The sequence below is a fragment of the Eumetopias jubatus genome, unplaced genomic scaffold (assembly GCF_037043125.1).
Source record: "Eumetopias jubatus isolate StellerSeaLion01/CBP00866 unplaced genomic scaffold, mEumJub1_p1.0 scaffold_10, whole genome shotgun sequence".
Lineage (NCBI taxonomy): Eukaryota > Metazoa > Chordata > Mammalia > Carnivora > Otariidae > Eumetopias > Eumetopias jubatus.
The window spans coordinates 3,961,708-3,986,220 of record NW_028274816.1 but is presented as its reverse complement, the minus strand read 5'-3'; the positions used below and the strand labels follow the sequence as shown (position 1 = coordinate 3,986,220).

The 24,513-nt window shown below is 38.2% G+C and overlaps 1 protein-coding gene across 1 annotated transcript in view; it reads left to right on the top strand.

Moving 5' to 3' along the window:
* NETO2 (neuropilin and tolloid like 2) overlaps positions 1-24,151 on the top strand; it is a 51,407-nt gene extending 27,256 nt beyond the window's left edge. Inside the window, exons 7-9 of the mRNA XM_028091255.2 lie at positions 6,728-6,956; positions 21,973-22,086; positions 23,517-24,151. Of these exons, the coding sequence (XP_027947056.1) occupies positions 6,728-6,956; positions 21,973-22,086; positions 23,517-24,097 (924 nt within the window). The 3' untranslated portion in view covers positions 24,098-24,151. The remainder of the gene's footprint in view (positions 1-6,727; positions 6,957-21,972; positions 22,087-23,516) is intronic.
* Positions 24,152-24,513: the final 362 nt, after the last annotated feature.

The window sequence follows — 24,513 nt, the reverse complement described above, 5'->3', positions numbered from 1 at the left end:
TTAAGCGTCTGCCTTCAGCCCAGGTCATGATCTCAGGGTCTTGGGATCGAGCCCCGCATCAGGCTCCTGGCTCAGCGGGGAGCCTGCTTCTCCTTCTCCCTCTGCCTCTCCCCCTGCTTATGCTCTCTCTCTCTCTCTCTCTGTGTGTGTCTCAAATGAATAAATAAAATCTTTAATAAATAAATAAAGTCTTTGACAATTCTGGGGCGCCTGGGTGACTCAGTCAGTTAAGCGTCCGACTCTAGATTTCGGCTCAGGCCATAATCTCAGGGTCGTGAGATTGAGCCCTGTGTCTCACTCCACACTGGGCATGGAGCCTGCTTAAGAGTCTCTCTCTCTCATGTGTATACTCTCTCTTAGAAAAAAAAATCTTTAAAGTCTTTGACAAGTCCAATATCTGGGTCCTGTTAGGACCGGGATCTCTTGACTCTTTTTTCATTTCAGAACTAATCCCATTTCCTGGTTCTTTATATGTGAGCAATTTTTTATTATGTCCTGGACAGTGAATATAACACTGTGAGACTCTGGGTCCTGTTAAAAATACCTGGAAAATGTTGAGTTTTGTTAGTCATTTTATTTTTGTCAGACAATCTACCCAATTAGATTCAGATTGCATGTACCTTGTCACTTTATGTGGGTGGTGGTTCCAGTGTTTGTTGAGTCTTCATGGTCTTTACTGTGCTGTGTAGGCTTGCCCAGGGCATGCCCCACTCAGGGACTTGGACAGTGACTTGTACTATAATTTCATTCTCAACACCTTTGTCATGTTTCTTTAGTTCTGTTTCATGAATACACAGCTTAGTGGTAAGCGAGAATTAGTGCTTTTTCTTTTTTTTTTATTTTTATTGTTATGTTAATCACCATAGAATTAGTGCTTTCTCTTTAGCTCCCTCTTCTCCAAGACTTCCTTCACATTCTCCAGATAACATGGTTTCCTTTTCCCATTTCCTCTGGTGGCCAGAAAGGTAAGTTTTCTTCAGTTTCTGCCTCCTAACTTGTGAGTTTTGAGTGACTAAGAGAGAGAGGGAAAAAAATAATGGGGATCCCCTCCATACTCACCTGACATCATATCCTTTTCTCAGTTCTGCTAGTTAAAGAGATGGGATTTCTCTTGGGGTTTTAGTTGCTGCTGTAGCTGCTGCATGCAGATCCATGACTGGTGCTGACCTTGGGCAGAGCTGGTAGAATGGGAAAAACAAACCAAAAATCCCTGCCTCACCCTAGTCTTCAGTAGGGAAGGGTCCTTTCTCAGTCTTCTGGCTGGAGCTCTTTCTCTGAGTTCCCTGAGTTCCTGTCTGTTTTTGCTGTGAGTTCCATGAATATCAGCCCAGAAGACAAGGAAAAAACTGAACCTCACCTTCTTATGGTTCATTCAAGTTTGACTTCCCACCCACACCCACCTATTACTTTCCAGAATCCTCATGTAGAGTTGCTTTTCATATTTTATCCTCCGTTTTTAGTTGTAATAAGAGAAATAAGCCGTGCTGTGTGTGACTTATCATCTTGGCTGCTTCTCAAAGTCAGATTTATTTTATGTAACAAATTGATTATCTTTATCGTTTATACTTTGTGTCTTCTGTGTTTTTAATAAATTTCTTAACCAAAGGTCATAGAACTACACTTGTATATTTTTATCTGTGTGTGTTAGTTTTTACATTTAAGAATTGATTTCTCTCTCTGTCAAATAAATAAATAAAATCTTTTTAAAAAGGAGGGGGGCACCTGCGTGGCTCAGTTGTTAAGCGTCTGCCTGTGGCTCAGGTCATGATCCCAGGGTTCTGGGATCGAGCCCCACATCGGGCTCCCTGCTCCGCGGGGAAGCCTGCTTCTCCCTCTCCTACTCCCCCTGCTTGTGTTCCCTCTCTTTCTATGTCTTTCTCTGTCAAATAAATAAATAAAATCTTTAAAAAATAAAAAAAAATTGATTTTATGTCCACCATAAGACAGGGATCTAATGTCAGGAGCCCTTTGCAGTTCCAGTTATCATGTGTCTCCTTTTGATCTAGAATGCTATATAGGCATACCTCCTTTTATTGTGCTTCACAAATACTGCATGTGTTACAAGTTAAAGATTCAAGACTTCAGTGGAGGAAGTATCTGCAGATGTGGAAATAGCAAGAGAACTAGAATTAGAAGTAGAACCTGGAGATGTGACTGAATCACTGCAATCTCATGATCAAACTTGAACTGATGAGGATTTGCTCCTATTTTTTTTATTTAGGGTTAGGATGAATTTACTTTTTAATTTAAATTCAACTAACATATTATCAGAGGTAGAGGTCAGTGATTCATCAGTCTTCTATAATGCCCAGTGTTCATTACATCATGTGAGAGTTGCTCCTTTTGATGAGCCAAAGAAGTGGTTTCTTCAGATGGAAGGTACTCCTGGTGAAGATGCTGTGAAGATTGTTGGAATGACAACAGAGGATTCAGTCTATCACATGAACTTAGTTGATAAAGCAGAAGCAGGGTTTAAGAGGATTGACTCCATTTTTTTCTCTCACACACAATGGAATATGCAGCCATCAAAAAATGAAATCTTGCCATTTGCAACAACATGGATGGAACTGAAGGGTATTATGCTAAGCGAAATAAGTCAGAGAAAAAATTGTATCTCACTGATGTTTGGAATTTAAAAACAAGGCCTAAGTTCATAGGGGAAGAAAAAAAATAAGACGAAATCAGAGAGGGAGACAAACCATAAGAGACTCTTAGGAAACAAACTGAGGGTGGCTGACGGGAGGGGAATAGGGAGATGGGGTAACTGGGTGATGGACATTAAGGAGGGCATGTGATGTAATGAACACTGGGTGTTATTTAAGACTGATGAATCACAGATCTGTACCTCTGAAACCAATAATACATGTTAATTGAATTTAAATTAATAAAAGTTATGTGGGTAAATGCTACCAGCAGCATCACATGCAGCAAGAAATTATTTGTGAAAGAAGAGACAATCAATGCAGCAAACTTCATTGTCTTATTTGAAGAAATTGTCACAGTGAACCCAGCCTTCAGGAGCCACTACCCTGATCAGTCAGCAGCCATCCACATCGAGGCAGGACCCTCCACCAGTAGAAAGATGATGATTTGCTGAAAGCTTAGATGCTGGTTAGCATTTTTTTTTTTTAGCAATAAGGATATTTAAATTAAGGAATGTATATTTTATAGACAATGCAACAAACTACAGGACAAGCTAACTTTTATATGCATTGGGAAACCAAAAAATGTATTTGACTCACTTTACTGCTCCTTTATTACAAAAAAGGCTAGAGGAAGCAGCTTACTGAGAGAGTTGTATTAGACTTGCTAATTCCCTACCCACCACTTCTACCTCCCAACTAAGTCTAGCCTGGACCAGTCCAGCCCAAGGAAAGTTTGCATCTGCAGAGGAAACCCACTTATTCAGGTCACTGCTTCCTACTCACCAGTCCAGGGAAAGGGGGGGAAAAGAGACCAGACTCCCCACCATCAAGGTAACTCACTCCACCTCCTGGGAAAGGTGTAGGAGCGGAGTAAGAGACCAGGAGCCTTTAGCAGATCTGTTGTCATGCAGTTTGGGTGAAAGAAGAGTAGTTTGTAGCTCCCCCCCCCCCATTTCAATTTGTCAGTTTTGTTTTTAGAAATAGTTAAGATTTATTTATTTGAGAGAGAGCACCAGCAGGGGAAGGGGCAGAGGGAGAGTGAGAAGCAGACTCCCCCTGAGCAGGGAGCTGGACTTGCAGGTGCAGAGCTGGTCCTAGGACCCTGAGATCATGACCTGAGCCAAAGTCAGATGCTTAACCAACAGAGCTATCCAGGTGCCCCTTGTTAGAAATAATTTCTGAAAATTAGTTGAACTAAACTATTTCAATATTTAGCTGCATTCACAAGAGAAAAGAATGTCATTAAAACTTTTGACCTCAACATCTTTAAAGACCATTTACTATGGCCTTGGATAGTACCATGTTTCTTTGGATTAAAAAAGAGTAAATACTTCAGACTTCTTGTTTTTCTTCTATTTAGATCTACCAAGTTCATGGTTTTATAAACCTAGTCATATATTCATTACTTGCTATGAGCAAAAATTACACTAGATATAATTAGCACATGATTCTCTCATTGGAAGGCCCCACAGTATAATAGAGAAACAGACAATTACAGTATTGGTGATACTTGCTCACTACCACAAAACCACAGGCAGAATGTTTTGGTTATGTAAACGATGGAGAAATTAATGAGAACTAATGATATATGTAAGGAAACTTACTGTTTCTGTGTAATACATTTGTGAAGATTTTGTGAAGTTTTGAAATGATAATCCTATTTAATTACCGATTTTCTACCACTCTCATGGAAGTAAGTAACAAATTGATCATCTCAAATAACCCAAAGTTACTTGGTCAGAATTTATCCCTTTGAGGTATGTTTTTTAGTTGTTTGCTCTTAATTTTATGCCATGAAGGTATTTTAGTGGGAAAAGATACCTGACATTACATTTTTGTTATATGAAGTCTTTTAAATTAAAAGGTGGGGGTGCCTGGCTGGCTCAGTCAGTAGAGCCATGTGATTCTTGATCTTGGGGTTGTGAGTTCAAGCCCATGTTAGGTATAGAGATTACTTAAAAATATCTAGAGTAGTCAAATTCATAGAAAATAGAATAGTGGTTGCCACAGTTGGGAGAGGGGAAAATGGGGAATTATTGTTTCATGGGTATAGTTTCTGTACAAGATAAAAAAGTTCTGGAGACTGAATATACAACAGTGTAACACTATTGACCTGTACATTTAAAGATGGTTAAGATTGGGAGGTGGCGGGGCGGGGGTGGTTGAAACAGGTGGTGGGATTAAAGAGTATACTTATGAGCACAGTAATTAATGTATAGAATTATTGAGTCACTATATAGCACACCTGGAACTAATATAGCATAGCACTGTATGTTAATATACCAGAATTAAAATAAACTTAATACAATTTAATAATTTTTAAATAAAAATTAAAATGGTTGAGATTATAAAAAATAAAATGAAATCTTTAAAGAGAGAGATGGAGGTGGCATCACATTGCTACCTCAGAAATAGAAACTAGAATGAATACTCCTATGTCTTTAATGACAAAGGAAATCGTTATTCTCTACTCACTAAAATTCTAACTGTAGAGTCACTCAGCAGCAACTAGAGCAAAAAGTGAGCTGTCTGTGCATGCGTGCAGAAAAGGAATCCGAGGGAGTGGAAAGAACACAAATGTTAGAGTCAGGCCAACCTAGGTCACATCCTCAACCTGAGTAACCTTGGACAAGTTCTTAACCACCTGAGCTTTAATTTTCTCCCTGCCTGTAAGGAATAATAGCTACTTCATTAAGTTCTTTTAGAGAGATGCACAGTGTCTTCCTTTTTTTTATGATTTTATTTATTCATTTTGACAGCAAGAGAGGGAACACAAGCAGGGGGAGTGGGAGAGGGAGAAGCAGGCTTCCTGCGGAGCAGGGAGCCCGACTCGGGGCTCAATCCCAGGACCCTGGGATCATGACCTGAGCCTAAGACAGATGCCTAACAGCTGAGCCACCCAGGCGCCCTGCACAAAGTCTTTCTAAGCCCACAACCTGAACATTAATGCCCCCAGTCTTTCTAAGCCTACAATCTAAAGGAATTCTTCAGACAAAAGTAGGCCAAGCATATTTTAAGAACTTAGTGCCAGGTAGCGGGCTGCCTACAAAATTTCAAGAAAGAGGATGCTAAATAAAATAGATACCAATAGTGCTTTTTTTTTTTTTAAGATTTTATTTATTTGAGAGAGAGAATGAGAGAGAGCATGAGAGGGAGGAGGATCAGAGGGAGAAGCAGATTCCCCGCTGAGCGGGGAGCCCGATGCAGGACTCGATCCAGGGACTCCAGGATCATGACCTGAGCCTAAGGCAGTTGCTTAACCAACTGAGCCACCCAGGCGCCCCCAATAGTGCTTATTTTGATACTGCAGTTTATATCTTCCTGACTGAAAACGTAGAAATGGTTATTTATGGGGGGAAGTCTTAAAGCCACTTAAATGTGCAGTATAGAATAGGGGGTAAATAAATGACAGGACATCATGGGAACATTTATGGTTTTGAAAAGCATAGATAAGATAAAAATGGTTTTGGGGTGCCTGGGTGGCAGTCGTTAGGAGTCTGCCTTCAGCTCGGGTCATGGTCCCAGGGTCCTGGGCGGGCTCCCCGCCCCGCGGGAAGCCTGCTTCTCCCTCCCCCGCTCCCCCTGCTTGTGTTCCCTCTCGCTGTATCTCTGTCAAATAAATAAAACCTTTAAAAATAAAATATCTTGTAAAAAAAATAAAAATGGTTTTGATGTGTTACAGGATCTATGTATCTTACAGTTAAGCTTAGGTTTTTAAAATGAAGAAAAACTGAAAAAAATCCAACAACTGCTATGAATGATTCTTTCATTTTCCAATTTGTCAGTACTATGAGGTTGCTTTCATAATAAGAAGACTATGTAAGAGAGCCAGTGAACCTCATGGAGCAAAAAGTTTCTTTATAGACAAAACACAAACTTAGGTTCCGTAATGCTTGGTTCCATTAAGACAACCAAAGGAGGAGACGTCACTCTTGGTTCTTTTAATTCCTTAAGCACCAGCCTTTTAGCTGTTGTGTTCCTGTCAGCTGTCATAATTTAGTCGACCATGTCAAATGGATAGAACTATAACACTAAAATTTATCTTTTCAAAAGCAGTGTTTTTCTTTGTTTTAATGTTACAGATTTATTTGAGGTTCCTAGATTATCAAATGGAGCACTCAAATGAATGCAAGAGAAACTTCGTTGCAGTTTATGATGGAAGCAGTTCTATTGAAAATCTGAAGGCCAAGTTTTGCAGCACTGTGGCCAATGATGTGATGCTGAAAACAGGAGTTGGAGTGATCCGAATGTGGGCAGATGAAGGTAGTCGGCTAAGCAGATTCAGAATGCTCTTTACTTCCTTTGTGGAGCGTAAGTAAATCCTATAGCATTGAGATCTTTTACATAATTTTCATTCATTCAGAATTCAATTATTGAGCATTTCCTTTTGACAAAGACTGCAAGTCAAAGAGAATGCAGAAATAACTAAGTCTTAGTCCCTATTCTGAAGGAATTAACTGTCCTGGGTGAAAATCCATGTTACTACATAAATTGCGACACTGCGTTATTATAAAAGTGTAACGTGATAGGGAACACAGAAAGTGGAGACTCAAGATTTTCAAAATTAAAAATAATTATCAGTAGTATTAATTCAGCTTGGTATATAATTATGAATCTACCAAACCATGCTCATCAAAATTTAGATAGGTTGTGTTTTCTTTTTTCTAACTTTTTATTTTTAAATAATTTTAAGCTTATCTAAAGTTATAAAAATAGCGCAGAGTTTTCATATGTCCTTCACTCAGATTCCCCTAATAATGTGGTAAAACTGAAAATTAACACTGATACAGTATTATTGACCATTATATATAGACCTTATCCACATGTCACTAGTTTTCCCATTAATGTCCTTTTCTGATGCTGGATCCCATGTTGCGCTTAATTGACATCTGTCCTTTAGTATCCTCAATCTGTGACAGTTCCTTAGTCTTTAATGACCTTAATATATTTGAAGAGCAATGGCCATTTATTTAGTAGAATGTCAATTTGAGTTTGTCTGATGTTTTCTCATGGATTCTTTTGAGGTTATGCATTTCTGTTCAGTGTCACAGAAATGACGTTACATGTTTCTCAGTGCATCATACCAGTGAGGTAGGGGTACATCATGTGGATCTGTCTCATGTTAACTTTGCTCACTTCCTTAAGGTGCTCTCTGTCAGGTTTCTCCACTATAAAGTTACTGATACTTTCATTTCTAGTTAATAATTCTCCTTGAGACTATGCAAATATCACTTTGCTCACTAATTTTAGCATCTGTTAATGGTTTCTGCCTGTAATAAATTATTATTTTCTTTAAAGATTTTATTTATTTATTTGACAGAGAGAGACATAGCGAGAGAGGAAACACAGCAGGGGGAGTGGAGAGGGAGAAGCAGGCTTCCCACGGAGCAGGGAGCCAGATGCGGGGCTCGATCCCAGGACCCTGGGACCATGACCCGAGCCGAAGGCAGACGCTTAACGACTGAGCCACCGGGTGCCCTGTAATAATTATTATTGTAGTGTTTACCTAATGGTAGTTTTCTATTTCCATTATTCCTTCTACACCTATTAGATGTAATTCTGTGAGGAAGAGTTATTTTTCCCCTCATTTATCTATTCAGTGATTTATTTCAGTATGAGTTTATGGATTTTTATTTTATGCCATTATTATATAATTATATATAACATAATTATTACAATACTAACATTATTTTGTTACTCAGAGTCCCAGCTTTGGCCACTGGGAGCCTCTTCAAGTTGTCTCTTTTAACTTTTGATGTATCCTTCCCTTTTTTTTTTTTTTTTAATCTCTTTCTTATTTTCTGTCACCACAAGATGGCCCGGGCTCAACTGTGTTTTCCCTGGCCCAGCCGTAAAACCAACCATATTTCCAAGAAGCCCTTTTCTTCTCTTACAGAAGACACTGCTAAAAACGCTTTTGGGGTTTTTATAGGAATCATAATGAATCTGTGGATTGCTTTTGAGTAGTAGTGTCATCTTAATCAGTCTTAAGTCTTCCAGCCCATGAACCCAGAATGTCTTCCCATTTATTTGTTGTCTTTAATTTTTTTCAAGAGTGTTCTGTACTCTTTAGTATACAACTCTACAAGTATGCATTGTTAGTGTGTAGAAATGTACCTGATGTTGTATTCTGTGTTTGTATCCTGCGGCTTGCTGAATTAGTTTATTAGCTGTGTGTGTGTGTGTAATCTTGTTAGGGTTTTCTACATATAAGATCATGTTGTTTGTAAACAGGTAATTTTCCAATATTGGATGCTATTTTTTTATTTCCTTTTCTCACCTAATTGCTCTTGCTAGAACTTCTAGTACTATATTGAATAGAAGCTATAGGAGACACCCTTGTCTTTTGTCTGATCTTAGGAGCAAAGCTTTCAGCCTTTCACCATTGAGTAGGTGTTAGCTGAGTAGGGTTTTCATATATGGCCTTTATCATGTTGAGGAAATTTTCTTCTGGTCCTAGTTTATATATTGAGTGTTTTCATCATTAAAGGATGTTGAATTTTGTCAAATGCTTTTTCTGATTCAATTGAGATGATTATGTCATTTTTTTCCTCTTCATTCTGTTAATGTGTTGTATTACAGTCATTGATTTTTTTTTTAAAGATTTTATTTATTTGACAGAGACATAGCAAGAGAGGGAACACAAGCAGAGGGAGTAGGAGAGGGAGAGGGAGAAGCAGGCATCCTGCCGTGCGGGGAGCCCGATGCAGGGCTTGATCCCAAGACCCCAAGATCATGACCTGAGCCGAAGGCAGACGCTTAACAACTGAGCCACCCAGGAGCCCCTCAATCATTTTTATATGTAGAACCATTTTTATGGTCCAGGAATAAGTCCCATTTGGTCATGGTGTATAATGCTTTTATTTTTTTATTTTTTTTTAAAGATTTTATTTATTTATTTGAGAGAGAGAGAATGAGAGATAGCATGAGAGGGAAGAGGGTCAGAGGGAGAAGCAGACTCCCTGCTGAGCAGGGAGCCCGATGCGGGACTCGATCCCGGGACTCCAGGATCATGACCTGAGCCGAAGGCAGTCGCTTAACCAACTGAGCCACCCAGGCACCCGGTGTATAATGCTTTTAATATGTTGCTGAATTCAGTGCTAGTATTTTGTTAAGGATTTTTTGCATCAATATGCATAAGGGGTATTTGTAGTTTTATTTTCTTGTAGCATCTTTCTCTGGTTTTGATATCAGGGTTATGCTGGTCCATAGAATGAAAAAGAAGTGGGGCACGTGGGTGGTTCAGTTGTTAAGCATTTGCCTTCGGCTCAGGTCATGGTCCCAGGGTCCTGGGATCGAGCCCCGCATCGAGCCCCGCATCGAGCTCCGCGGGAAGCCTGCTTCTCCCTCTCCCACTCCCCCTGCTTGTGTTCCCTCTCTCACTGTGTCTCTCTATCAAATAAATAAAATCTTTTTAAAAAAAGAAAAAGAAGTGACCCTTTCTCTCCAACTTTTTGGAAGAGTTTGAGAATTGATGTTCTGTAAACATTTGGTAGAATTCCCCAGTGAAGCCATCCAGTCCAGGGCTTTTCTTTTTTGGGAGAGAGTTTGATTTTACTGATTCAATATCCTTGCTAGTTAGAGATCTATTCGAATTTTCTATTTAGTTTTATTCAGTTTTGGTAGAATGTATGTTTCTAGGATTTGTCTATTTCGTCTAGATTAGCAGTTAGTTGGTGTAGAATTGTTTTTAGGATTCTCTTTTAATCCCTTTTAGCTGTAACATCTAAACTGTCTCCACTTGAATTTCTGATTTTAGTAATTTGAATCTTTTCATGTTTCTCTTTTTTCCTTAGTCATTGTAACTAAAAGTTTGCCAATTTTGTGGAGCTCTTCAAAGAACGATTTTTTTTCTTTTCTCTAATTTTTCCATTCTCTATTTATCTCTCTTCTCTATAATTTCAGTGTTTCTGACAAAGGCATAGAACTCCAAGTTTAGTTTGTCCTTTTTTTCTCATTCTTTAAGGTTAAGTTACTGATTTGAGATCTTTCTCCTTTTTTTAACATAGGCATTTTTAGCTATAAGTTTCCTTCTTTGCACTGCTTTCACTGCTTCTCATCAAGTTTTGCTGTGTTGTTTTCATTTTCATTTATCTCAAGATATTCTCTAATTTCCCTTGTGATTTCTTCTTTGACCAGTTGGTGGGTTAAGAGTGTGTAGTTTAATTTCCACATATTTATGAATTTTCCAGTTTTCATTCTGTTATTGATTTCTAGTTTTATTTCAGTGTGATTGGAAAAGATATTTATTTCAGTGTGATTGGAAAAGATATTTTATTTCAGTGTGATTGGAAAAGATAACAGAAATCATTCTGTTATTGATTTCTAGTTTTATTTCAGTGTGATTGGAAAAGATATTTTATTTCAGTGTGATTGGAAAAGATTTTTGTGTGTATGTGGTGTAATATATGGTCCATCCTGGAAAAAGTTCCATATACACTTGAGAAAATTGTGTATTTTGCTGTTGTTGGGTAGAACTTTCTGTATATATCTATTAGATCCAGCTGGTTTATAGTGTTATTCTTTTATTTGCTTATTAATCATTTGTATAGTTGTTCTACCCATTATTGAAAATGAGATAGTGAAATCTCCAGCCATTGTAGAATATCCAATTCTGCCTTGATTCTGATAATGTTTGCTTCTTATATTTTAGGACTCTGATTTTTGGTTTATATTTTTTTATAATTGTATCTTTTTGATGAATCCCTTTTACCAATATACAGTGTCCCTCTTTGTCTTGCAACAGTTTTGATTTAAAGTCTATTTTTGTTGATATTTGTATGGCCACCCCAGCTGTCTTTTGGTAACTATTTGCATGGAATATCTTTCTGAATTTTCACTTTCAACCAATTTATGTCGTTAGATCTAAAGTGAGTCTTTTTTAGAACAATATATAGTTGGATCTTTGGGTTTTTTTTTTATTATTATTATCTATTCTACCAATTTCTGCTTTTTGAATGGAGGGTTTAACTCATTTACGTTTATAGTAATTACTAAGAAGAAAGGACTTCTGCCCTTTTATTGTTTGTTTTCTAAATGTCTTCAAACTTTTTGTCCCTCATTTTCTTCATTGCAACCTTCTTTTGTGGTTAGTTGATTTTTTTGTGGCAACACATTTGAATTTCCTTTTGTGTATATTCTTTAGATATTTTCTTTGTGGTTATAGTGGGGTTTTGTCTTTTTATGAGTTGGTTACATCTTTAAAAATCATCTTTACTATTTTTTGAGCATGTGAGAACCTTTTCATATTAAAGAATGGGGTAGTTCATGTATAGATACTGACCCAGCTTAAAAGTGGAAAAACTCTGAGGACAGATTTTAGGATTCTTCCCTTAAACTCCTGATAATTCACATGAACAAATCCCAGGAATAATTGGTTCTATTGCCTTTCTACCTTCTATAAAAGTCCAAGTGATTTGTCAGTACTTCCTAATAATTATTTTGTTGATTTTGCTTATAAGTACAAATCATATTACATTAGCTTTGATTTTTTTAAAAAACTGCTTTCAAAAATACCATCATGTTTTTGACTTGGTTTTGAGTGGCTTGGTTTAACTTTTGTCTACATTTGGATAGTGCTGATTAGTCTCTCTGACTAGTCCCTTTCCTCACAGTCACCTCTGTATGAAGAAAATTACCATTTAAAGACTCATCCAAACTGCCCCAATATAGTTGACTGTGTATGTTCACATCACATATATTTTAAAAATAAGTGGTAGATCTTCTGTGTTGTCCTCGTAAGAGAGGGAAATATTTTCACTTTTATTTTTTTATTTTATTTTTTTAAAGATTTTATTTATTTATTTGTTAGAGAGCGTGGGCGAGAGAGAGTGAGTGAGAGAGAGTGAGCAAGGGTACAAGCAGGTGGAGCTGCAGGCAGAGGGAGAAGCAGGCTCCTTGCTGAGCAAGGAGTCTGAGCGGGACTCAATCCCAGGGCACTGGGATCATGAGCTGAAGGCAGACGCTTAACCAACTGAGCCACCCAGGCATCCCAATATTTTCACTTTTATATCCCGACTGATGAGTACAGTAAAATGTTAAACTATATGATTTTTGCAAATCAAAATTTGTAAATATAAAGGTAAGATACTAGCAGATATTTTTCTTGAGAAATTTAGGAATTAGTAATTTTTCACTTCACTTATAATTTCAAGGTATTTTATTATTCCATGGATTCTATGTTGAGATCATGATCATATGTGACCTATACAAGCTTTATTATCCTGAACTCTTCTATCTATAATTTTAAAAGACTTGATGAATTGCCAGATGGCTACTTGGGTCATGAAGCTGATTTAGCCAACCAGCCTTCCTACCTGCCTTCCATTCATTTATTCAACATTTATCATATGAGATACTGTGTTTTGCTATGAAGATAGAAAAATGGATGAAACAGTCCCTTCTCTAAAGGATCTTATAGTCATTTAGGTGAGGTAACATACATGCAAATGAGGCAGTTGCAGGAATGACTATGACAAAGACTGTTTGAGACAGAAAACGAAGGGCTTCCTCATTAAATATCCAAGGTACTTCTAGCAGGCAGCATCGATTATGGAGCAAGTAGTCCTTGAAGGGAGGGCCTTTGAGTTTATCCTTGAGGGCAGTTAGATTTTAGAAGGTAGAAATGTTGAATAATTGAGGTTGTTCCAAACAGAGGCTACAGAATGAACAAAATGCATAGAGCCAGGCTTATTTGGATCACAAGTAGTAAAAGAAAGAAGAGAGGGGTGGGAGGGTTGGGGTGGCTGGGTGATAGACATTGGGGAGGGTATGTGCTATGGTGAGCGCTGTGAATTGTGCAAGACTGTTGAATCACAGACCTGTACCTCTGAAACAATGCAATGTATGTTAAGGAAGAAAAAAAAAGAGGAAGAAGATAACAGGAGGGGAAGAATGAAGGGGGGAAATCGGAGGGGGAGACAAACCATGAGAGATGATGGACTCTGAAAAACAAACTGAGGGTTCTAGAGGGGAGGGGGTGGGGGGATGGGTTAGCCTGGTGATGGGTATTAAAGAGGGCATGTTCTGCAGGGAGCACTGGGTGTTATGCACAAACAATGAATCATGGAACGCTACATCAAAAACTAATGATGTACGGTGATTAACATAACAATAAAAAATTAAAGGAAAGAAGAGAGAAAAATGCGTCAAGGAAAGGAGATTAAAGCTAGAGTTAGAAGGTCTTTAAATTAAAGGCTAAAATTAGAGCTCATATCATAGGCATTGAGGAGTTTTGAAGAGTTTCATACTACAAAATGACATAATCAGAGCTGTGCTTCAGTTGGAGTGTAGAGGCTGTGTAGGAAGGAGGCTAACTTCCATAGTAGGGGCTAGACCAAGACGGTCTGAACCAGAATAGTAACAGAGGGAGAGTCATGGAAGTGGAATCAACAAGATGTGGTGACTGACTAGACCAAAAAGTAACAGAATGAGTCCAAGATACCTACAGTTTCGGTCTGACTGACTTGGAAATGAAAATTGGAGAGATAAGAGGAACAAGTATTGAGTTATTTTGGATTTAGTGATTTTCTCAAGTAGCTGGAAATGTCAAGAGCTCAGCAGTGATATTTACCAGGACTGAACTGTGTTGCTGCTTCTTGTTGCCCTATGGATGCATATAAGTTGTTTCCAAAAAAATTTTTATCAACTCTTCACACTTGAAAAAAACATCTATGTATAGGCTATTTCAAATAACTACAAAGCAGTGCTTGATACAAAGATAGTTTCAGTTAGCAAGAAAGCCTTTCAGCCGTTTTCCTTTCTGCTCAGTTTATTTATTCCCAACGTCTTGTACCTTCCAGTAGTGCCCAGCAGCCCCATGTGGCTGTTGAATACTCATAACGTGGCCCATCTAAATTGAAATGTGCTATAATTATAAAAATATATCCTGGATTTCAAAGACTTGGTATAAAATAATGTAAAATATTTCATGAATAATATTTTATATGTGTTAAATGAGGATGCTTTGGGTACTGTTTCAGGGCTCCCCAACACCACCCACATGGTAGGTGATTTGCTAGAAGGACTCACAGGACTCTGCATGTATTTAAATACTTATGGCTGAGATTTCTGACAGTGAAAGGATATGGGATCAACAAAGGAGAATTACTTTCTGAGTCCTCTCAGAGAAATCTTCTAACAGGCTTTCTTAACCCTCACTCCCTCTCATGAAGGGCACACTGAGCATGTACATTTCTCCAGCAACAAACAATGCAGTAACATGGACAATGTTTCTGTCCAAAGAAACCCATTAGAGCTCAGCACCTAAGGTTTTTATTGGGAACTGGTCTCATGGGCACTTTCTGCCTTGCCTGTACCAAAATTGTGGACTCACAGAAGGAAAGAAAGTATTTGGCATAAATGACGTTCACACAAACTCTAGGCACCGTGAAACTTATCAGTCAGGGAAAGGAGGAAAGTCCAAGTTCCCAGTTGCCAAAACTAAGGGCCAGCCTTGCACACAGACCCTTCTAAAGGTAGCCTCTTCCTGCTGTAGTAACTCTTGTCTGCACAGATATATTGGGTTAAATAAGCTAGTAGTAAAATTAATTCCACCTGTTTCTTTTTAAAGATCTTTATAATGTGGCTACTTGGTCACATTTTGGCTCACGTTATATTTATTTGGGTCAGCACTGATATAAATCTTAAATGCAAAATTCTTCTCTAATGTGTTTTAGTTAAGGTATTTCTCTATACACTAATGATTTCTCCATCAGTACAAATCGTATAAGTAAACAGATGAAAAGCCTCCCTCAAGCGATGTCTTCACAATAATCACTAAATATAAGACTTAGCTCCATATCCTAAATTTAGCTTTATTATCCATGAAGAACGAGAAAACTATCCCTCCAAAAAAAAAAAAAGTCATATATATGTGATCAAATAAAGGATTTTGTAAGTTTTTATAAAACAAAAGTCCCAGTTTGGAAATCTCCTTTTAATAAGCACATTAGCTCCAAACAGTACATTTTTATATGCTAATTAATTCAAACTGTTGAACTCTTTTCTCCAAGCTATTAATGATGTGTAATTGTTATGAAACCGTTCGTGAAAACAATCAGTATTTTAGAAAAGGTTTATATGGATAGACTAATTCTGCATGAGATATTCACTTCATACCTACCCATTGTAGATTACAGATATGACTAAAATAACTTGGCTAAAATGAATGATATAGAATAGCATTTCCCAAGCACTGAATACTAATACATATCTCACTCTTTGAGGCAGGATATGGTTTTAGGAAAATAATTTCTAGGACTACAACTGTGAAAGCAGCAGAAGTTATTTTTGTTAGAATAAATCCATAATGTGATTCTCAGTGACATACTGCCTGTGGGGCTCCTGCAGGCCTGGTTGAAGGACAGATGATTTCTCAGCATCATTGTCACATGTCGTGAGAAGAGGAGGAGAATTGAAATCCTAACCCTTCTTCTTTCTCACGCCATGACCCAGCAGTGAGTAAAGGGGGAAAGTAGAAAGTCCTCAGGCTATAAGAAAACAGTTTATAACTGGCACTATTTTTGCTATTCTTTGTCCCTTATAAATTCCAATAATTCAGCCATTTTTTTATAGTTTTGAATTGAAGCATGTCATTAGGATCCCATGTCAGTAACTGATAACTTCAGTTCTCTTTATGAACAGCTATGCTTGTCCACTGAAAATGCACAGAGCTTAATACATCTGTAATTATGAAAATAATACATTTCTACAGAACAATATCTGATGATGTCAGCGCTGCTTTCTAATTGCTTTAAATAATGTGGGGAGCAGTTGTAAAGAATTCTATAATAAAAACTGAGGGTGGGGCGCCTGGGTGGCTCAGTCGGTTAAGCGGCTGCCTTCGGCTCAGGTCATGATCCCAGGGTCCTGGGATTGAGCCCCACATCGGGCTCCCTGCTCGGCAGAGAGCCTGCTTCTCCCTCTCCCTCTGTCTGCCGCTCTGCCTACTTGTGCTCTCTCTATCTCTGTTAAATAAATAAATAAAAATCTTAAAAAAAAAAATGAGGGTGTTTTCTACTCACTGTTCAATCAGTGAGAAACACCGACCAGAAAATCTTTTTCTCCCCTTTTGAGGATTATAAAGAGACATCAAAATGTTCTGTGTCACACAATGTTCTGTGAATAAACTTTAAGAGCTAATGATAGTTTGACTCAAAATCAGAATACCTAGAAGCCACAGTGCTGCTTATAACCTCACTCAGCCCTTCCTGAATAGTTTCTGTTCCCTGTCTCCTCATTTGTGAACTGGATAAGACTGGTAAAATTAGAGGTCAGTAGGTAATATGATATAGTATGTAATAGAACTGTGGTATGACATAGAAACAAAATGGAAAACTCAGTTTTTAGAAGTATTCAAAAATGCTGTGTGTTCTCTAGGCCATTTGTTATGTTAAAGTGCACACCTGGGTGTAATATAATTTTACGATCTATATGACACAGCTGAGGTAGGGACACTAGCTAATTTTTTTTTTGAAGATTTTATTTATTTATTTGACAGAGAGAGCGAGAGCAGGAACACAAGCAGGGGGAGTGGGAGAGGGAGAAGCGGGCCTCCCGCCGAGCGGGGAGCGCGATGTGGGACTCGATCCCAGGACCCTGGGATCATGACCTGAGCCGAGGGCAGACGCTTAACGACTGAGCCACCCAGGCGCCCGGGACACTAGCTAATTTTGTACTGAAATAAAATAACACCATACATTTTCATTGGCTTTTCTGTCCTCAACCTAATGGCTTATTTATGTAACTAATACCTTTTGTCCTTAGGGTAAGCTTTGAAACCATCAAGCATTTCTTAAGAATCATGAAATACTTTTTTTTAAAGATTTTTATTTATTTATTTATTGAGAGAGAGAGAATGGTAGAGAGAGAGCATGAGAGGGAGGAAGGTCAGAGGGAGAAGCAGACTCCCTGCTGAGCAGGGAGCCCGATGTGGGACTCGATCCTGGGACTCCAGAATCATGACCTGAGCCAAAGGCAGTTGCTTAACCTACTGAGCCACCCAGACGCCCAAGAATCATGAAATACTTAATGGTTAAATATCGATACCATGTGATGGATTCAGTCTCTGAGTAAATTACGTACTGGATATATACATGATTCTTCTGAGAATAGTAATAACAACATGATTGAGACCACTAATTTCATAGTCTCGTTGATTTTATTTTATTTTTTTGTTTTGTTTTCAAGAATTTATTTATTTGAGAGAGAGAGAGAAAACATAAATGGTGGGGAGGGACAGAGGGAGAGGGAAAAGCAAACTCCCGTTAAGCAGAGAGCCCAACACCGGGCTCGATCCCAGGACCCTGGGATCATGACTGAGCTAAAGGTAGACACTTAACCAACTGAGCCAGTCTCATTGATTTTAGAACCAGAAGTCTGAAATACCCTATAGTCCATCCCATTCTTTTAAAAAGAGGAAGCAGACACCCAGGGAGTTAGTTAAAATCTTAAAGTAGACAGGTTAACTAATAACAGAAACAATTTTTATTAATTACTAGTCCATCGTTATTTCTACTCTCTGTTTCATAGCACTATTTCCCAAGTTACAGTTCTTAGCTATTTTATTTTAGATTCTTGAGTCATGAGAGCCACCTACGGGTTATTATACTTGAAAAGGAGTGGGTAAATACTCAGCAAATAAGCCTAAAAGTTTTGTGCACAGATTATTTAATCGTGGGGCATCTGGGTGGCTCAGTCATTAAGCGTCTGCCTTCAGCTCAGGTCATGATCCCAGGGTCCTGGGATTGAGCCCCGCATCGGGCCCCCTGCTCAGCGGGAAGCCTGCTTCTCCCTCTCCCACTCCCCCTGCTTGTGTTCCTGCTCTCGCTCTCTCTCTCTGTCAAATAAATAAATAAAATCTTTAAAAAAAAGAAAAAAAGATTATTTAATTGTATATAGATAAAATTGAGTTTTATACTAAACTCAATTTAGTTTATAGTGCAGAAGGAGAAGGGTTACACAAATCCTAGCTCATAGCAATTAACCATAGATTATTAGCCTGCTGAACTGGAACTTGGGTGACTGTTACCATTTTGGGGATTCTGCCTTAAAGAGAGTTTATATTTGCTCTCTAATAGCAAAGCAATTTTGGATGTTACTTTTTGTTTGTTTTAATTGAAGAATAATTGGGGACATTCACTCAATATGGTATTAGTTTCAGTGATTTGATATTTACATACATTACAAAATGATCACAATAAGTCTAGGTTCCATCTGTCTCTATACAAAGTTGTTTACAATATTACCAACTATAGGGACACCTGGGTGGCTCAGTTGTTAAGCGTCTGCCTTCGGCTCGGGTCATGGTCCCAGGGTCCTGGGATCGAGCCCCACATCGGGCTCCCTGCTCCGCGGGAAGCCTGCTTCTCCCTCTCCCACTCCCCCTGCTTGCGTTCCCTCTCTTGCTGTGTCTGTCTCTCTGTCAAATAAATAAATAAAATCTTTTTAAAAAAAAATATTACCGACTATATTCCCTATGCTCTACATTACATCCCTGTGACTTATGTATTTTATACCCGGAAGACTGTTCCTCTTAGTCCCCTTCCCCTACTTTGTCCTGTGTCCGCATCGCCCCCTGCCCTATAGCAACCATCAGTTTTTTTCTCCATATCTGTGAGTATTCCTGTTTTGTTTGTGCATTTGTTTTGCTTTTTAACAATCCACATGTAAGTGAAATCATATGTATTTGTGTTTCTCTAACTTATTTCATTTAACATAATACCCTTTAGGTCTATCCATGTTGTCACAAATGGCAAGATTTCACTCCTTTTTATGGCTCAGTAATACTCCATTTTATGTATGTATCACATCTTCATTCATCCATTTATGGACACTGAGGTTGCTGCCGTATCTTGGCTATTGTAAATAATGCTGCAATGAACCTATAGGGATGTCTGTATCTTTTGAATTAGTGTTTTGATTTTCTTCAGATAAATATCCAAGAGTGGAATTGCTGAATTATATGGTAATTCTATTTTAAATTTTTTGAGGATCCTCCATACTGTTTTCAACAGTAGCTGCACCAGTTTGCATTCTCACCAACAGTGCACAAAGGGTCCCTTTTTTCCACATCTCCTCTGACACTTATTTCTTGTCCCTTTGATAATAGCCATTCTGACAAGTGTGAGGTATTCTTTCATTGTGGTTTTGTGTTTCCCTGATGATCAGTGATGTTGTGGATGTTGTCTGTTGACCTACATTATAAGTCTAGTAAATATTTGATAAATATCACATTATGTTTTAGGGTTTCCTGGGGTCCCAATACATACCTATTTTTACAGCCCATCTTCAGAGCCAAATTGAGAAATACACAAAGGGGGTCAGGCAGGTGGATACCAAACTGTTTTGTGTTTACCAAACTGTTGGTTTTATTACTGATGATGCAGTTGGACAATGTGTTTAAGTATTCCAAAGCTTCCTATGATTGTAACCTAAAGAGAGACTTCTTAAGAGGAAAAGAAATACTAAATTAATTGTTTCAATAAGGTTCATTGTATATTAATTTTTAAAAAGATAATATTTAGGGGAGAAAATCCAGTTATTATTAGTCCTGTAAAATTTTACATATTTCTTTTCATCTTGAAAAGAAACTTAAAAAGAAAATATAAAAAATATTTGAGGTCTGTCAGTATGCTGAGACACATATCTTAAATGTAGAATTTTTTAGACAGGAAATACATTTTTCTTGATTCTATTTTTGGAAGTCACAATGATTAGTTGATTTTTAGGGGCTTCTGTCAGTGAGACAAGCCGTCGTGTTTCTTGACTTTCAGATTCTTGTGTGTGTGTGTGTGTGTGTGTGTGTGTGTGTGTGTGTGTGTGTGTCTTTACACTGAAATACACATTATTACTATGTTGGTACTTTTGTCTCCAATCTAGGATGTTATTTCTTAACAGAAGTAAACACACTGAGTCATAATCTAGTGTAGCAAATGTTTACATATACAAGAAGTGTCACATAGAAGCACCATCCAGAGTATGACGGGAACACAGGAGTCACACTAGCTATCTAGGAGAATTGAGGCAGTCTTCACAGAGAGGGCAGCATTTTGGATGATCTTGAAAGATGAGTAGGTGGTCATCAGGAAGGGAAAGGAGGAGACATCTCAGGCTGAAAGAATGGTTTATACAAAATATGATGTTACATGGTATATATTCCATATATCTTTATCATTTAAAAAAATTTTAATTTTGAAATTCCAAGGAGTGATTTTTTTCTGGTAAAATCTACATGACATAAAATTTGCCATTTTAACCATTTTTAAGTGCATAGTTAAGTGGCATTAAGTACATTCATCATCACCACTATCCATGTCCAGAACTTTTTTTTTAAGATTTTATTTATTTATTTGAGAGAGAGCAAGAGTGAGAGAGATCACAGAAGGAGAGAGAGAAGCAGGCTCCCCGCCGAGCAGAGAGCCCCGACCCTGGGATCATGACTTGAGCCCAAAGGCAGACGCTTAACTGATTGAGCCACCCAGGCACCCCAATCTCCAGAACTTTTTTATCATCCCCAGCTGAAACACTGTCCCATTAAACACCCCATTCCCCTCTCCCACCGGGTCCTGGTAGCTGATGTTCTTTTTTTCTCTCAATGAATTGACTGCTCCAGGTACCTCGTATACCTGGAATCATACAATATTTGTTCTTTTGTGTCTGGCTTCTTTCAAGCATATTGTCTTCAAGATTCATCCGTGTTGTAGCATTTGTCAGAATTTCCTTCTGAATTTTAACCCTGAATAATATCCCATTAGATATGTATATACCACATTGCAGTTCTCCATTCATCCATCAACAAACATTTATTTAGGTTGTTTCCCCCTTTTGGTGGAATAATGCTGCTGTGTGCTTTGTGAATAAAGCTGCCACGATCATTGGTGTGCTCTGTTTGAGTCCCTGCTTTCAGTGGTTTGGGGTACGCACCTGGACGTGGAATTGCCGGAGCAGATGGTAATTGGTGTGGATTTTTGTGGAGACTCCATCCTGTTTAACACAGCCGCTGTACCATTTTACATCCCCCCAGCAATGCACCAAGGGTTCCAGTGTCTCCACATCCTCACCAATATTTTCTTGTAACATTTTGAAAAAATTTGCCAGGCTATGTACTAGTTCCGTAAGCACCATGGTAAATGTATTCCTATTCTCATTACACTAAACATGACGTTTGGCACCCAGCAGAAGTAAAGAGTTTTTACCTGAGAACATGTCAGAGAGTATCGGCCCTTATCTTACTGCTTCTGTAGTGCAGAGTATATTCATAGAACAAGTTGAAGTGTAAATAAACCAGGAGGAGTTCTTAGCAACAAACTGTTCTTCTTGCCTGCAGCTCCCTGCACAGGTGGCACTTTCTTCTGCCACAGCAACATGTGCATCAACAGTTCTTTAGTGTGTAACGGTGTTCAGAACTGTGCATACCCTTGGGATGAAAATCACTGTAAAGGTGAGTGCGTTGGCAAAGCCCAACCTTTTTGAGAGAAAAATGGCCGTTGCCCTTAAGAAAGACTTAAAATGTCCTTTTCTGTAACCTGTTTAGCGTAGCTGCTTTGGCTGAAATGGAAACATAGAATATAAATGTTCTTTTAAATGGATCATACAACTCATATGTGATAAAAGCAAAGAAAAATACTTATTTTTAGCATAGCTGCTTTGGCTGAAATGGAAACATAGAATATAAATGTTCTTTTAAATGGATCATACAACTCTCATATGTGATAAAAGCAAAGAAGAATACTTATTCTCAATGAAAGCATTCTTTTTTTTCTTACAAACTATGTTTTTTATCTTAAGTTGTTCGAAAGTCCACCATAATATTTCCTGCATTATTTTCTTAGTCATTTGTATTGTAAAGATACCTTATTCTCGGAATAACTTAGAAAGTAACCTAGAGTAGTAGTAGTTTAAAAATATAGAAATACTATTTAATAAATATTGACGGATTCAATCTTAAAAAGCAGTAAAAGCAGACTAGTAAGAACTGCTTTTTTTCATTTTATAAAATTTCCTATGCTGTATTTCTAGTGTATGTCTAAGGTAAACATGACTTGTGGTAATAGTTGAATATCTACAGACATTATCAAATCTTAAAGTTTTGAAGTCTTAACGTTTACCTGCCTTCTATTCTCCAAGAGTTCAGTAAATATCTTACTATGAGAAGTGAGTGTGATCTGATACAGCTGTCTTAAGTACTTGACATGAAGTATTTTCAGGTAATCATTCAAACGGTTGATCGTGATGATATACCTCAGTGGGTTAGCCTGAGCACTTTTGTCCTCTCTTGCTGATGGCCATCAGTGGAAATACTGTGGATATACTTAAATGTGGCAGTTGGTCAAACATACCACAGAGCAAAAAGCTAACTTGATAGAACAAGAGTATTTCTTTTGGCATTTTCTCTATATTCATTTTTTTTTTAAGATTTTATTTATTTGAGAGAGAGAGAACATGAGTGAGGGGAGGGGCAGAGGGAGAGGGAGAAGCAGGCTCCCCACTGAGCAGGGAGCCCGATGCAGGACTCGATCCCAGGACCCTGGGATCATGACCTGAGCCGAAGGCAGACACTTAACCAACTGAGCCACCCAGGTTCCCCTAGATTCATGTTTTTAATTTGATTTGCAAATTGTATGCCTTCATGTACCTTCTGAGTAAAGAACCAAGTCCTTTTTCTTTTATGTAATCTATCTGACTATATTGTGATTGGTTAGTTTAACCAGAAATCATAATGGGATTATTTTGTTTAAAAACCTAATTTTAAATGGTATCGTCTATAGGGTATTTGACCCATGTGTTCTGCTTTACCTAAAAATAACCTTACCAGTTTGTGACAGGACTCATTAATGAATTTTGAAAGCCTTGTTGTCTCTCTTTCTGCAGAAAAGAAAAAAGCAGGACTATTTGAACAAGTCACTAAAACCCATGGAACAATTATTGGCATCACCTCAGGGATTGTCTTGGTCCTTCTCATTATTTCTATTTTAGTACAAGTGAAACAGCCTCGAAAAAAGGTCATGGCTTGCAAAACTGCGTTTAACAAAACTGGATTTCAGGAAGTGTTTGATCCTCCTCATTATGAACTGTTTTCCCTACGGGACAAAGAGATTTCTGCAGACCTAGCCGACTTGTCAGAAGAACTGGACAACTACCAGAAGATGCGGCACTCCTCCACTGCCTCCCGGTGCATTCATGACCATCACTGTGGGTCACAAGCACCCAGTGTCAAACAGAGCAGGACCAACCTGAGTTCCATGGAACTGCCTTTCCGAAATGATTTTGCACAACCACAGCCAATGAAAACATTTAACAGCACTTTTAAAAAGAGTAGCTACACTTTCAAACAGGCACATGAGTGCCCTGAACAGGCCCTAGAAGACAGAGTAATGGAGGAGATTCCTTGTGAAATTTATGTCAGAGGGCGAGAAGATTCTGCACAAGCATCCATATCCATCGATTTTTAATCTTCTACTAAGGGGATATTAATTATTAAGTGTGTATGTATGCAGCCTACAGAGCACCCATACTCTTCAGCAGCCAGCCCTTTTCTCCTATCAAAACTAGCAAGACCTTCATTCCCACTAACCTACTGTAACAGTGAAGTGTGTTAAACCAACCAAGGGACCTCCTCCGGTCCATGAACAAAATAACTCACTATTGCTTGGTGTCATATACACAAAGTACCAGCGAAATAGCATTTGAAGAGGGGGGGGTGGTGCTGAGCCAGGCTCAGGCTGCCTGTTAGGCTTAGCAACAGGAATACTGCTCTGGATTGGTACAGCTTGTCAACATTCTGATCCCACAATAAGTTTAAAAATAAGATTTGTCTCTACATTCCTTTTGTTTTTTTTTCCCCTCTAAATTTAATTTGTTTTATAAG